Source organism: Volvox carteri, assembly GCF_000143455.1.
Source record: "Volvox carteri f. nagariensis unplaced genomic scaffold VOLCAscaffold_20, whole genome shotgun sequence".
NCBI classification, from domain to species: Eukaryota; Viridiplantae; Chlorophyta; class Chlorophyceae; order Chlamydomonadales; family Volvocaceae; genus Volvox; species Volvox carteri.
This window is the reverse complement of record NW_003307563.1, coordinates 78,006-93,339: the sequence shown is the minus strand read 5'-3', so window position 1 is coordinate 93,339 and position 15,334 is coordinate 78,006. Positions and strand designations below refer to the sequence as shown.

The 15,334-nt window shown below is 53.1% G+C and overlaps 3 protein-coding genes across 3 annotated transcripts in view; 1 reads left to right on the top strand and 2 right to left on the bottom strand.

The window, feature by feature from the left end:
• The window catches only part of spl4 (splicing factor-like protein), a 7,580-nt gene extending 6,694 nt beyond the window's left edge, over positions 1 to 886 (bottom strand). The window contains exons 1-2 of the mRNA XM_002950659.1: positions 536 to 886; positions 74 to 201 (exon numbers count right to left, since the gene is read on the bottom strand). Coding sequence (XP_002950705.1) covers positions 74 to 201; positions 536 to 762 — 355 coding nt within the window. The 5' untranslated portion in view covers positions 763 to 886. The remainder of the gene's footprint in view (positions 1 to 73; positions 202 to 535) is intronic.
• Positions 887 to 1,216: 330 nt separating this feature from the next.
• Positions 1,217 to 3,958, top strand: rsp23 (spoke specific nucleotide diphosphate kinase). The gene is made up of 3 exons (XM_002950770.1): positions 1,217 to 1,428; positions 1,647 to 1,837; positions 2,166 to 3,958. Exons 1-3 carry the CDS (start codon positions 1,303 to 1,305, stop codon positions 3,229 to 3,231), a joined length of 1,383 nt encoding a protein of 460 aa, XP_002950816.1. The 5' UTR covers positions 1,217 to 1,302; the 3' UTR covers positions 3,232 to 3,958.
• A 1,636-nt stretch (positions 3,959 to 5,594) lies between these two features.
• Positions 5,595 to 9,606, bottom strand: VOLCADRAFT_91162 (uncharacterized protein; the record flags this gene model as incomplete). The annotated part of the gene is made up of 9 exons (XM_002950658.1): positions 5,595 to 5,951; positions 6,183 to 6,296; positions 6,508 to 6,615; positions 7,042 to 7,101; positions 7,511 to 7,564; positions 8,019 to 8,168; positions 8,456 to 8,605; positions 9,275 to 9,384; positions 9,510 to 9,606. 9 exons carry the CDS (start codon positions 9,604 to 9,606, stop codon positions 5,595 to 5,597), a joined length of 1,200 nt encoding a protein of 399 aa, XP_002950704.1.
• Positions 9,607 to 15,334: the final 5,728 nt, after the last annotated feature.

The window sequence follows — 15,334 nt, the reverse complement described above, 5'->3', positions numbered from 1 at the left end:
CTTCACACCACATCCCTCCCCTCCCCCCTTCCCACCTCTCCTCTCCTCCCCCCTCCCCGCACCCCCCTCCCACCGCTTTTCCCCAGGTACTTGACGAACTCCGTGAGCGTGAGCCAGCGAGTCGAGTTCATATGAACGTGGTGGCGGTCAGTGATGTACTCGTTATACACGTTCTTGGCCAACACGCGGGAAAAGGGGTGTCTGGTAGCGGAGGGTACGGGGGGGAAAGAGGGAGCGGGAGCGGGACAGAGAGGGAGGGAGAGGGAGGGAGGGAGAGGGAAGGTAAAAAGGGGGGGGTTAAGACGAACCGCAGTTACTGCCACGCAGTTCACTTGTGCCGCCACCTACCCCTGTGGGAACCACCCACCCATCCAGGGTGGTCGCCATCTATTTTTCTATGCAACAATTTACTTCTTGGTAATGGTTGCGGGAATGAGATGGCCGCGATCGGGCAGCGCAGTTACCCTCTGCGCTTGTAATCTTGCGTGTTTCAAGGCTCGCGTTTAACGGGAGGCCACTGCGGATTCCTGCTTACGCGCGTCGCAGGTGCTCCATGAAGGCCTTTTCAAACTCCTCCGAGTAGCCCTCCACCACGCGATGCGGGTTCATCCCAAACAGCTCCATCTGCCGCTTGTGCCCCTCGCTGGTCTGATGACATTTGAAGCCGTTTTCATCGCGGCACTGCTTCTGACAGAGCTGGCAGTACCAGCGAAGCTTCTGCAAGCCCTTTGCCTTGATTCTATTTGCAATCTGCGCGCGCATATATGAGCCATGATAATCTCACAACACATGGAGGCTCTAGGGCACGCTAAAGTAACCTGAACCGAAGAAGTAATGTGCCAAGAAGAACACCTACCGCTTTGGGGGTAAGGAAATCATTCTTTCCCATTTCTTTAAGCTAGTCAGGAGCAGCGACAAATGAACCGCTGTCCAAGGACACAGCGGCAGTAGTCGTCGTAATTGTAAATTCCAAATTAACGATGATGCAAGCACGATTTTGCAAATACTTGTTGACGTCAAGCAAAGAGCAACATTACAGTAATGATGGATTGATTTAGCGACCGATGTGGGGCAAGAGCGACGATCAAAATTCTTGTTGGCTCCAGGAGGGTCGCGTGTGTTCGCAGGGACTTCGACACACACGAGTTCCTTGTCTCCCCAGCAAGTGTTAACTGCTTATTTCTACTAAATCTTATGCCTTATTACATTGGAGCGCATGTAGTTAACAGTTTGCCTCAATACATACTTCACCTACCGCACTTTTCGACAGTTACCCTCGCTTGAACATAGAAGCTTACAACGATGACAGACGTAGAGAAAACGCTAGCTCTCTTAAAGCCCGATTCTGTTCGGGCAGGCAAGGCTCAGGAGATTATGCAACTCATCGAGCTTAATGGGTTCACGATTGTAGCAAAGCAAAAGTTGCAGGTAAGATATACGGTGATAAATGTTTGCCTTGGCATGTCTTTCCGTGAAGCTTGCCCTTTGCAAAAGAACATGCTCCGTCTTTGACAGCTTACGCAGCACCCAATGCCCGCTTCGCATAGATCAATCTAAACTCCAAGCAATGTATGTAATTGTAAGGTTTCGTCAGCAATTCTAAGCTGTACGGGATTGGGTACCCCCGCGGCATGCTCCCTGCGCAGCTGACACGCGCACGCGCGGAGGAGTTCTATGGGGAGCATTATGGGAAAGAATTCTTTCCCAAGCTGGTGGGCTTTATGACGAGCGGTCCCATCTGGGCCCTGGTGCTCGCCAAGCCTGGAGCCATCCTGGCGTGGCGCGCCCTGATGGGGCCCACAAACGTTTTCAAAGCCCGTGCTGAGCAACCCAAATGGTAAGGAGGAAGCACATCGGATGTTATGGGCCTGAAAAGGGGAATGGCAAGCTAGGTTTCAAGGCGGGACACTTCACCGTTTGACCCTTTCAAAACCAAAGCGGCACCAGACAGACATCCAGACATCCACTACCTGAGAGCCCTCTCTCTGGGCCACCTGCACCTGCGCCCACACCAGCCCTGCCCCGCGCTGGCACTGGGAGCTGCAATCCCTTACCCCTGCTGTGGTAAGGAGAAACATCATAACAAACCTTTTCTTTTCCTTTCACAATCTCCCCCACTAAACCCACCGTCCTTGCCTCCTTCCCCGCCCTACCGCTGTCCTCAGCCTCCGCGCCCTGTACGGCACAGACGGTACCCAAAACGCAACCCACGGCAGCGACTCGCCCGCCAGCGCAGCCCGGGAGATAAAGTTCTTCTTCCCCCACCTGGTGCCGGACCCCGTGACGGATCCCGCCGTGGCGGCCGATTACATCGCCACACGCATTCAGCCCGCGCTGTCCAAGGCCCTAGCGGCGCTGGCGCGGGAGAAGCCTTCCGCGGACAAGTTCGAGGCCATCACCTTCATTGCCAGCTACCTCCTTCAAAACAACCCCAACAAGCCCAAGGTGCTGTTGCCCGATGAGTGGGATCCCGCGCTCATGGGCGACGATGAGGACGATGAAGCGGATTTTGTTAACGCACGGCCCGTCGCTGGCTCGGGGGTAGTGGAGGTGGCCGCGGCGGCGCCGCCGCCGCCGCCGCCGGCTCCACCGGCTGCGGCCCGCACTCCAACGCCGCCACCGGCTCCGCCGGCTGCGGCAACGCGCACGCCGACACCGCCGCCTGCGGCGGCGGCGGCGCCACCGGCTCCGTCAGGCTCCCGGCCGTCTTCTGCGCGACCAACATCGGCGACAAGGCCTGGATCTGGCGGCCGGCGACCTTCGTTGACGGCAGCGGCGCCGCCGCTAGCGAAGCCGGAGCCCGACCCCGCTGCGCTGGATGCAGCGGCGACTAAGGTACAGGCAGCTTACCGAGGCTACCACGCGCGACGAGAGGTGGCGGTCATCCGCGCGGAAGCTGAGGCTGAGCGATTGCAGCGCGAGGCGGAGGCGGCGCTGAGGGGCCTTGATGCAGCGGGAGCCGAGCTGGGGGAGGCCAGTGCCAGTGGCGGCGGAGGCGCATTCAGCACGTTGGGTATTGACTTGCCGGAGGGTGTGACGGACGACATGGCGGCGGAGGCGACAGTGATGGTGCAGTCGCACATGCGGGGCTACTTGGCACGTAAGCGGGTCGCGGAATTGCGAGCTCAGCGGGCGGCGGCGATGGATGGGATGTACGGCGAGTCGTACGCGACGGCGGCGGCAGGCGAGGGGTACGTTGAGGGCCAGGAGGACGCGGAGGGTGCGGAGTAATTATTTAGGAGCGGCGGTGTGTATGTGTGCTGTGTGGGCTTGGCTTTGGATGGATTTGTTGGGATATGATGTTTGGCTGCTTGGGGGGAAGACGAAGTACGAAGGGATTCGCCAGGGTTGTGTTTTCCTTTTTTACCTGTGTTTTTTGTGTGGTGGGGTGTGTGGGGTGTGGGGCAGGGGTATGAAGGATGGGACTCCGGGGTGGTGCCATGGCGACCGAGGAGGAGCTGTTTGGCCTCTTGGAACCTTTCCTTTACCCATAAGTGTAGAACAACAAAACACACCGTACCTGGAAAGGGAGCAGCAGAGGTTGAGCCCTGAGTTCTCTCTCTCTTGAAGAGGAAGAAGGGAAAATTAGTGACGGAGCCCGCCCTGACAGGCCCCCAAACAGTGATCTGGGAACGTTTTTGAGAATGATCTTGCATCCCGTGAAAAAATTAGCGACGATGATGACGATGGCGAGGACGACGACGACGGTGGTGGCGATGATGATGATGTTTGAGAATGACTCTGCTGCAGACATGTAGATGTTTTTATGACAAGATCCCAAATCGGCAAAACATCTGAAACAGGGGCAGATAGGGTTAGTAGTAAAGGGCCCGGGGGGGCCCCGCAGCCCTCCTGGAGTGGCCAACTCCGTTGATACCACCACCACCACCACCACCACCACAAGATGGCAAAAGGCGCCAAAAGCCGCTTGGCCCCAAATTGTAACATGGTTCTGTCGTCGCAATAATTTCTCTCTTACCATTTTCAAGTCGAGACACAAGACTTGCACACAAAAAGGTGCCCAGAGAGAGGGAGAGAGGCCTTTAGGGACAATGACAAGGACTACGATAGCTAGTCAACAGATGGGGCTGAACAACTCCGACAAACCGCCCGGGGCCCAACACACAGACAGACACACATACGTTGGGAACGGTAATCAACGAACACAATCCCTCTCCTTCACTATCAGGCCTCAGGCCGTAACAGTAACAAGGCGGCACCGGCAGCAACCAGCGCCTACATGGGCCACCAGCCGATTAGGTGTCCGGGGGGGTAGGGCTGCGGGAGGTAGGAGTGAGGGCGGGAAGGAGAATGGTGGAAGCGGGGGGTATAGGGGCCCATCCACATTTCCAAAACTCTGCATACACATACATACATACATACATACATTTCGACGCGCACCTTAAACACACACACACACACACGCGCGCACACCCGCACGCACGCGGCTCAGTTGTGAACACGCATACATACATATGCATTCAAGCGCATACATGAGATACATACATATGCATTCAAGCGCATACATGCATACATACATATGCATACATGCATACACACGACACAATTGAGATACGCCATCAAGTCCCCTGGGGCCTGTCCTGCGACTTGACTCCGTGTCGGGGGCCTTGATCCAGTCTTGGCGTTCATTAATTATAATCATTGCTGCATCATTAGCAAGTTGTCAGTTGCCGCAAATAGGCATGTAATTGGCGCACGTCAGCGACGAGGGCAGCAGCTAGAGTATGTACCACTGTTCCCCTTCCTGTGCCGCCCGCTTCACCGCCCCAGCCACCCGCGCCCTGCGCGCATTCTCCTCTCCTTCTCCTCCCTACAGCCTAACTCTTGTTCCCCCCCCCCACACACACACAACTGAATTTAGAACCAGTTGCTTGTATCCCCATAGCTGACAGAAACGGCTATGGTTTTAGATCAAAGCAATTGATATTCAAGACAAAGCTGTCGTTCTGTGCTCTGAGGGGGTCCCTCACCCACTTCACATCTACACACACACAAACACATGCATACATACGTACATACATAGGTACATACATACATACACCCCAAGCCTTGCGCTGTGTTTCGGCTTCGGCCCCCGGCTCTCGCGGCCCACAGTGTAATCTAAGTCATACATACACCCCAAGCCAGCGGCGTTTACAAACTGGTACGGTACTGCCATCCTCTTAACCGCCTCACAGATAAGACACAAAAAGGAACACCGTCACCACCTGCTGCTGGCCAACAAGGGGCACTCCTCTAACAACCACAGCAGCAACAGCAGCAGTAGCTAAGCATATGCGAGACACCCCGCCGTACACGTACACACATGCACAAAAACGAGTACCACTCTACTCCATCATCATTACTATCAACAGTATCATTACTGCTGTTACTACTGCTGCTATTGCTGTTACTACTGCTGGTGATGCTGCTAACAATACCACTATCAGTAGTAATGTTCTAGTAGCAACAGTACAACAGCTAACAAGCGTAACGTCCGAGAAGTAGTAGTATTACCTACCGCCACAGGCGTTACGCGACACCCCCACCCTTCACCCCACTACCTCACGACCTCACCATGCATCCCATTACATTTAAGACACAGGTTGTGACGTATTCGCGGAGTTCCCCGCGGCTTCCGAGGCCGAGACATCCTGCCCAGGCACCACTGGCAAGGGGCTGTTAATTCCCGGCAAGATGAACTCGTCGTCGTCATCATCGCCGTCATCATCATCACCGTCGGCTTTCTGTTGATGGTGGTGATGTTGTTCTTGATGCTGTAGTAGTCCATTCGTCGTCAACCCCGCCCCCCCACAACAAGCTCCTGCGGCTGGTGCTGGTGCTCCTGCCGACGGCGGCACTGCAGAAGAAGAAGTCGTCTGAACGGCCGACGGGCGCTTAAATGAGGAATGAAAAGGGCAGCTGCGTTTCGTCCAGCCCTTGTACACCACCTGGCAGACAGACAGATAGACAGACGGAGGTACAGACGGACAGACAGACAGACATGGGAGACAGGAGTTTTGTTAAGGGCGGTACGTTGGATACGACAATGCCATACAGAGCCTCAAATCATCAAAACACACACACACACAGCGCCTCTCCCCGGCGCGACCTCTCAACCCCCCTGTTCCCCCTTTTTTTCTCCCCCCACCTTTCCCCTCCCTCCCCCCAAGCACACGCACCTTCGGCGGCCACTCCTCCGGCTCAATGGGTCTGAAGTGGTGTTTGGTAGTTGCCATGTAGTCCTTGGCCCGCTGCTTCACATCCTCGGGGATCTGGGGAAGCTCGTCCAAAGTCTGCACACATATATACATACATACATACACGTTACATACATACATACATACATGTTATATACATATGTGACGCAGAGAGGGTGTGTGGCTACGTGCATGTAATCGTACAGAATAACCACCATGGCCGTGTACATATCGCCGTACATATGACCGAGGAAGGAGTGAGACCAGGCGCGGTTTTTCTCTCCTCCAATACCCCCACCACCCTCACCTGGCCAAAAGTGTCTGCAAATATTTGCCAATGTGACAAATTGAGGCCCTCAAAAAGGAGGTGCAAGTGGATCAGACGGAGGTCGGCAGATAAACCTGGAAGCTCGTCCTACGGCGCAAGGGCGGAAATGTCGTATTATATCCTACACTTGTTCGTACGCTTTGTGCGATCAACTCAATACCAGACGTTACTTGTTTGGAAGTAAAAAAAATGAATCGCTGCTGTTTGGAAGTAAAAAAAATGAATCGCTGCTGTTTGGAAGTAAAAAAAATGAATCGCTGCTGTTTAGAAGTAAGGGAGGAAAGGGGGGAAAAGACGAACCACGAGCGAGTGAAGCTGATGCCAAGGAGGAAAGACTGCTGCGGCTGATGGGAAAGGGGAGGGGGAGAGTGCGCGTGCGGTGGTGGTGAGGAGGGGCGGTATTGGTGGTAATGGTGGTGGTGGTGGACTTCTACGGAGGCAATGATGTTAGTAAAGCCGTCCAAAATCGGGGATGGGACCTGGACCAGGATGCCTTCTCCCACCACTTCTCACCTCCAACAACTCATTTCCCCCAAACACCAGCAGCATCAGCGCCTCCTGCTGGTTCTTGAGCTGCACACACAAGCAATACACAACCACGTGTGTATTTGTGTGGGTGTGTATGTACGTCAGCATGTCAACATCGAGTGTCGTACAATGTACATATTCATTACGAGGGGGTGAAGGGGGTTAAGAGATGCAATTGTCATTCCTCTAACGCCATGTATTGGTATAGCAATGGTATATGCCATTGATGTTAATAGAGACATGGCAAGTACTGGCCCTCTCTCTCCCTCCACCCTCTCCCATACTTAAATGTGTGTGTGAGTCTGTCTGTCTGTGTGTCTGTCTGTCCTTTAATGATCTCAGCGCCGATTACGGAAATGGCAACGAGGGGAAATGTATGTATGTATGCAACTTTTTTGAATGTGCTTCCCTCCGGCCCCCCCTGTCCCCCCTATTCCCCCCCCTACACACCAACCTTAAACATATCTACCCCATCAAAAAAGGGCTGAAGCTCCTTCAGTGCCAACACCTGGGGTTTGGGGACGGGGAGGTGGGGAACGGCGCGTGTGTGTATGTACGGAAGTCAATAAGCGTGTGCGCCCATGTGGGTTAACGGGGGACGGTGAAAGGGAATGTATACCAAGAAGAGGTGTGTACGAGATATGTACGACAAGGGCAAGCAAGGGCGTGGGTGACGTGGCCACCTCCCTGCGGCCGCCGCTAACCCCCGAGGCCACGCTTTCCCCCACCCCCCTCATAATCAAGTTCCGTACACTCTTCCATCCCCACTCTCTTTCCCTTTCTTCTCGAAAAATCGTCATGGGAATCCGCTCCGAACTCGGCTGCCTTATCGACATTTTCCCCCATTCCACCGCGCAACATGATGTCGCGTCACCCCACACGAGAAGAAGCTCGGACCCTTCCACTTCGTCCTAAATACCCATTCCGCTGAGCCGTACGGCATCGGTACGACATTACCGTACCTTGCCGTAAAACTTCTCCACCAGGAACCTCATCGAAAATTCCTCGCTCCCCTTCACTCGTTTGTGCGCCGGCACGCCCTCCCCGGCCTCACTGCCGCCTCCGGCAGCCGAGGATCCGCCGAGCTCTTGGGGACTACCCAGACCTTGAACCTGTGTGCGTATGTATGTATGTATGTATGTATATATGTATGTATGTATGTAAGCAAATGGCATCTTTTTACGAATTGATGAAAATATGTAACGACGTTGATCTTTGCAGAAAACTGTACGACATACACGCACAAAACGCCTCTCGTGCGCCTCGGAATTGGCAAGAAACACCACATGTACACATGTACAGACATACACACGTACAGACAGACAGATAAACACATACACACACACGCACACAAACACACAGAGAGGAGGAAGCCAGAGAAGAGAGAGAGGAGGCCTACCTGAAAGGAAACCTTGCGGGGCATTCGGCGGCCCGAAGGTGTGCGCTCCACAACACCCCCCGACGACTCGCTATCTGCGCCGTACGACGCCGTACTGCTCCCGTGCTTTAGCGCGGACCGCGGGCGCGGGGAGGCGTTTCCCTTCCAGGCCTGTGAGATGGGTCATATTGCGTCCGGGCGTGCAGATGACACGAAAGGGTGCAACGGCAGGTTCCAGGCAAATAAATAAAGGCGGAAAATCCGTGTCATGTTTTTAGTTGTAACAAGTAACAAAGTTAATTGACAGCAGAACGTTGGGTGGCTGGGTCAGGGCAAACAAGCTTTGAGAGTCTAGCTGAGCCGCTCTAAACGAAGCCAGGTCGACGCAACGAAATTGGCTTATCGACCACATATGTGCAAGTCTGTACTCTTGTGTAATGTCGATGGACCCACTCCAAAGAACCCGATAATCGAAAACCGCATCCGCATACTTGGGTGGTGCAATTATAGCATTGCCACACGTTTTGTGCTGAGCTGTGATAGGACATTAACGCGGGAGAAGGGAGAGGGAAACACGTGCACATGGCGGCAAAATTGCGAGCCAAACGTGTTTGATTGAGGGCCAACAAGACGTGTGTTGCGAGCTGCCATGCAACTCGAGAATCGTTTCAGACGAGGCGCGAGTACAACGACGAAGCTGATCCCTTGTCCTGAGGTACGCACACACCGGCTAGCATCTACCCAGTGCCGACACCGTCAAGTTTGAGTTGCCTTGAGCAAAGTAGCATCGTCAGAAATCAATTATTGAGCTAATTAAATCCTCAAAGCACCAAGACTCACCTGAGGGTCCTTAACGCGAAGACTTTCCAACTGTCCTTCCGTAATGGAATCACCCTTGCCAAAGGAGTCGGCTGTTTCATCCATTTTCACATCCTCCGTTGGCGATGCAGCTGCAGGTTGGCATCAGCCGACGAGGCCACAGCCCGTCGCCCGGCAGTTAGGATAGGATTTGTTCTCAACAGTGTCCCCTGACACTCGATGTTCGTGATGAAGTAAAAGCCAGGTGAGTGCTTACCCGTCGGTGCGGTCGCAGTCGACAAGGTTTCGCTTGCCTCTGGCTTTGTGGTAGCCTTATCCGCCCGAGCTTTGTGAGTACTGGCAAAACTCCCCATGGTTACAAGATGTTCAGTAGCTTGCAATTACGCTGGGTCACCAAAAATGTTCAAGGACCTTTCAGACGCAGCTTTCAACGACAGCGGCCATAAACCTCCCGATAATGCCCTATGGTCCACATCAAGGGAAGATAAACAGGACAATTGCAACTCTTCCCACGAATTCACAAGTTTCGACTGAAACTGTAGAGGGTATCGTCTCTTCCCGGAACAGATGTACTGCTCCTGCGTCGTCAAATGTTAAGAAATTAGCTATTTTACAAAATTCTACCAAAGCTGGCAAGGGCCAACACAAGCAAAGATACTGCAAAGGTACGAGTGCTACTTAAGATTGTCTGGATTGACCACGGCACATGGATCAACTTTCCCATACCTGGGCCAAGGTTGCAGCGCCCATCCATACAGACGCTATCACAAAGTACGAATCTAAGTCAGCACCGCATCACATACCGACCACATGAACTTGCTGCCGTAGCAGTTTCTTCTTGGACATGAACAATATAAGCTTTTGCACAAAATTTAGCTTGTTGTTTTGATTGATGTACCGGAAAACATATGCACAATAGCGCACTTCCGCGGAATCCTGTATGGGACACGGACCCGCGGGACCAGAACCTCCCTGATTCGACATCTCCTAAGAAGCAGGACATCCTGCAACTTGCGATTTTTCAACAGGGTTTCAACACGGGACTTACACAAATCAGACCCAAATGGAAGTCACGTTGCAAAGCAGGGTTAAAGTCGGCCAAACTATAACTTCGTTCCACATGTTGCGGAGGTTATAGCTACCTTGCTGTCTAATCCAAGCCATGTTGCCAACCCGCACAGGTCCTCAGCACGATATCCGAGAAAGATGCTGCAGGGCACATATGAAGTACAAAAATCCCTCTTTCTCTCACACACATCCTAAACAGCCCTGGCCAGCTTACCCGTTCAACTTTGCTCTCTTAGGTTATATTTGCGTTATGTGAATTTAAAAAGGCATACGTTTGTTTTTACCCCCTAATTTTTGTTTCCGACACAAAAAATGAAAAATGTCACATAGCACCTGTCACAAAACAGTCATGAAGCGCAACAAAACAAAACAAAACAAAACTGCTCGAACGCGGTGTGCTACAAACGCGAGAGGAGCTACTAGACAAACAAAAGAACCCCCGATTCGCTCGTCCCAGCATAGTCCCTCCTCAGCGTTCCAGCACACACACACATAAACAACAACCATCAGCGGTAATATGTCCCACCGTAGCAATAATACCTTGTCCGCCAAAAGTACACAAGGCGCACAAGAATTGAGCCCTACCAAAGCCCTCTCAAAGGCGAGCTCACGCCCACCTCGAACAGCAAACCACCACCAACCCATTCCCATCCAACCCTAACTCCACGCCTGACTCCGACTCCCAACTCCGTTCCATCGGTTCGGGAGGCAAGAGGCGAGAGGCGAGAGCAGAATGGAAGTAATCCGACAACCAAATACCAGAGGCCGCCTTCCTGGCCCCCAACACACACACACACGCACACGCACACACACACACGCACACACACACACATATACACACACACACGCACACACACATACACACACACACACATACACACACACATACACACATACACACACACGGTGGCGGTGGCGGTGGCGGTGGCGGTGCCGCCCCACAGTTGCCTCTGTGCTGTGCATACCCGTCTATGTGTTCTCCCGAAGTTGTTCCGCGTCGTCGTCGGTTCAGTTTTGGCCTTATCTGGACTAGTTGGCTGTGTTCCTGCAATGTGGACCACACACACACATCGCAGACCTAAAACGCCAAGCTTTCACATCTCCAAAAAGACAACGAAGCCCCAAGAAGTATGTTCCGTAACATGTCTTCACCAGCAGCACATCGCCCTGGCAACCCTCCAGACCTACCTTCGATTGGTCTCTCACTGACGATTCACCACAAACGTCGTCGCACAGGATCGGGTCCTCTCCATCATAGTAACATGTGCGTGCGTGCGTGGTGGGTGGGTGGGTGGGTGGGTGGGTGGGTGGGTGGGTGGGTGGGTGGGTGGGTGGGTGGGTGGGTGGGTGGGTGGGTGGGTGGGTGGGTGGGTGGGCGGGTGGGCGGGTGGGCGGGTGAGCGTGTGGGCGGGTGGGCAGGTGAGCGTGTGGGCGGGTGGGCAGGTGAGCGTGTGGGTGGTGGTGGTGGTGATGGGGCCAACATGGCTGGGGGGTGCGTGGCCCCATACCTGTACAACTAGCATGTGGATCAGGATGTGTAATATGGACGTGGTAGTCGTGGAATCGCCTGCGTTGGGATTGAGATTAGAAAAAAGATATTCGATCAGTATGTAGTCCCCTATATACAGGAACCTCGCTTCGTTCGCGTCAATTCCCACGCACGTCCACATGTGCTCCCGCATGCGCCGGCTCACCCTTCTTTACAAACGCTTGATCAAAAACATGAGGATTTTATTTTGGATGCTGTTAATATCGTCTTATCGCCGGACAACTTGGCCAACACCTTGTTGGACTTCCGTCGTACTCTGTCGCGCATGTGGCGACTTCGGTTGGATAACGAACATAAGGAAGCCCTTTGGCGGCTGTTTGGCTCTTGATGATTCCCTTCCGCTCCTATGCATAGGGCGCAACACTAGAGAGGCGTCCCTGCTGCTTCGTGTCCCTGTGGCACATGTGCCCATGGTTTGTGGGGATCGTCGGCATCATTTCTGGGACTGTACTATCGTGTTTTGGCTCTTCATGAGGCTCTGCAGAATGAACTAGAGTTTCCAGACCTTTTTAACCGGGCTAACTTGTGGTTGGGCAATCCAACGGCCTCCATTCAAGGGTGTGTGTGGCAGGTTGTTTGGCTCGCGGTCAACAGCTCACTCAATCTCTGTCGCCGTTTGTTGTTTAGGGAAGGTCTCCAGGCCAACATGGCCGTATCTACATCATAGCTGAACCGCACTACTTACGATGTTATCTCTGACTTTTGGGCTCGTTTAACTGCTTTTGCGGCACGGGATAACTTGCCAAAACGTTGGGAACACGTGCCTCACAATTCACCACCCTTTCTTATATGTCAAACGACGCAGGCAAGGTTGTTTGCCGTTTACCGATGTACAATGATGAGGTCGGGGGCCTCACGTCGGAGCCTCATCTTCTCTGTATGAGCGTACTAACCAAATGTTTTAGTAACCAAGTTTTACCGAATCAGTCACACGATAACAGCTCCACGATAAGGATTACGACACGACCAAGAGGATTAGGATTGGGACCCCAGCCTCAGAGTTAGGATTGCGGTCCGGCCCCAGGATTAGGATTGGGATCCCCCCCCAGGATTGGGATTGGGACCCGGCCACAGGATTAGGAATAGAACACGACCCTAGGATATGGATTAGACCACCACTCTGGATTAGGGATTAGAAGTGGTCCACCCCTGTTGAGATTAGAGGATTGCTGACCGGTACCCACCCCCTGGATTAGAGGATTAGGACCACTTTGAACCCCTCTGTACTAACTGAGGCCTTGTGTCCAGTGAAGTTAGTACGGCCTGGCCGAGTTCTCTCTGAATAAGGCCCACAGTTTGTTGTGCGGGAGGCGCTCCTAGGGGCGCTGCACTCTACCCGTTCGGGGTCCACTGCTGTGACAATCGCATTCCCCTGGCACGACTCCCGTGACACGTCCGATGAACCACCTCTGGCACCCCTCTGGAACTCTGGACGAAGTCAAGCGCCAGGTTACCGACTTGCTGAAGAAGGGTATCATAATTCGTCCTAGCACTTCCCAGTACTCTGCACCCATCCTGTTTGTGGGTAAGAAAGATGGTAGGTAGTCTACGCATGTGTACATCGATTACCGGGGTTTGAACGCTACGACCATTAAGAATCATCGTTATCCCTTGCCGCGTGTCGATGATTTGCTCGATAAGCTGCGCGGTTCTGCTTACTTTAGCTCGATTGACCTTCAACAGGGGAATAACCAGATCCGGCATTGCTGAGTCGGACAACCCGAAGGCTGCCTTTCGCACCCCCTTTGGTCACTACGAGTATACAGTCATTAGTTTCGGCTTGACTAATGCTCCTGCGACTTTTCAAGCCGTTATGGATCGTCTTTTCCACCCGTTTATTGACAAGTTTCTGATTGTTTACCCAGGCGATCTTCTGGTCTTTTGGGGCGGGGCCCCAGCGTGAAGCACCCAGGGGGGCCCCGACCTGTAGGATTGGCCATGTCCATGTGGCCGTGTGTAACGGTCCAAACATAATTTCTCGCCCGGCTGAAACGATTTGACCTAGGGTTCGATATCGTGACCTGACTGGGTGAAAGGGGTGACAGATATGCACATATGGCCTAGATGGGTTAGTTTGCTGTAACTACATATTTACCTCGCGATCAAGACAGCCATTCTGATCACCACCCACTTAGCCTGCCTGACTGTTTACCCAACTGACCATTTACCCAACGGATTGTTTACCCAACTGACCGGTTAACGTGTCTTCATTAGTCGGTCAGTTTGGTTAACGAACCTCAGTAGTGTTCAAAACGGTCGGTAACCGACGTGTCTATGCCATAGGGATGCCTAATGCAAGAAAAAAACCGTTTTAGTCATTGGAAAAGCCACACAGCCCACATGCTTGTAAATGCCAGCAGGTAAAAGCTTTTCGCCTAAAACTTTCCAAGAACATGGAGCAGGAGAGGGGGTAAAGTGCGGGGAAGTGGGGCGGCAGCCTAGATGATGACCAGAACGTTCAGCAGGACTCTATCCTCAACTTTACCGCAAACATTGAGCCCATTATGAATGCGGGCTTGCGTTGTGTCGTGGAAGCTGGGTTAGCTGGCGTAAGGCCCTTGGGCGAGCATCGCCATGGCCCGTGTCCTCAGGGCCATATACATAGCGTGCTTGGGTTCAGTTCCTTATGTTTCTGTTGTTCAGCGTGCGCCCGCCCGCCCGTCCCTGTTTGGGTCGTCCGTGTGGTGTTTTTTCCTTTGGTTCGTGAGGCCTTTCACTTCAGCTTAGGCCTCCTTAGCACAGCATTCCTGTAACAGAAATGGCAATGTCAATCTCTCTTGGAGATATAGCTAAGTGTCTGGAACAGCATGAAAGAGCCACGGCCTTTGATAGACGAGCGGCTGTTTAACCTGCCGCTCGGGCCGCTTCGGGCTGTTTAACCTGCCCGAACATTTGTTAATGCCAGCAAGAGATGATCTCCCTTCTGATGGGAGGAAACAGAAAACAACCATGGAAAAATCCCTTGATAAATGGCCTGTGCCGGCCTTGAAATGACTGCAATACTCCTTGGCGTGAAAGATGGGCCAAGAAAGATGAGCACATGCATGATCGATCGCATCCCGAATCCCCTCTGAAATGCTGCATAGTACATTACCTCTATAACAATGTGCACAATGTACTATACAGCATCCCTGCCGGGATTCTGGAGTGCACTTGAATTACCTTCGTTTCAGCCATGACCGCATCCATGACCAAATCCATGACTGGAAAACCCATCCATGACCAAGTCTTTCCCCGAGTGGAACATGCATGTGCTCATCTTTCTTGGCCCATCTTTCACGCCAAGGAGTATTGCAGTCATTTCAAGGCCGGCACAGGCCATTTATCAAGGGATTTTTCCATGGTTGTTTTCTGTTTCCTCCCATCAGAAGGGAGATCATCTCTTGCTGGCATTAACAAATGTTCGGGCAGGTTAAACAGCCCGAAGCGGCCCGAGCGGCAGGTTAAACAGCCGCTCGTCTATC

Bases quoted from the DNA above. Each gene is read 5' to 3' on its own strand.
- rsp23 (XM_002950770.1), top strand. From the start codon at position 1,303: ATGACAGACGTAGAGAAAACGCTAGCTCTCTTAAAGCCCGATTCTGTT. The intron at 1,429-1,646 runs GTAAGATATACG...CTCCCTGCGCAG, and splicing joins TAGCAAAGCAAAAGTTGCAG to CTGACACGCGCACGCGCGGA. The intron at 1,838-2,165 runs GTAAGGAGGAAG...CGCTGTCCTCAG, and splicing joins CGTGCTGAGCAACCCAAATG to CCTCCGCGCCCTGTACGGCA.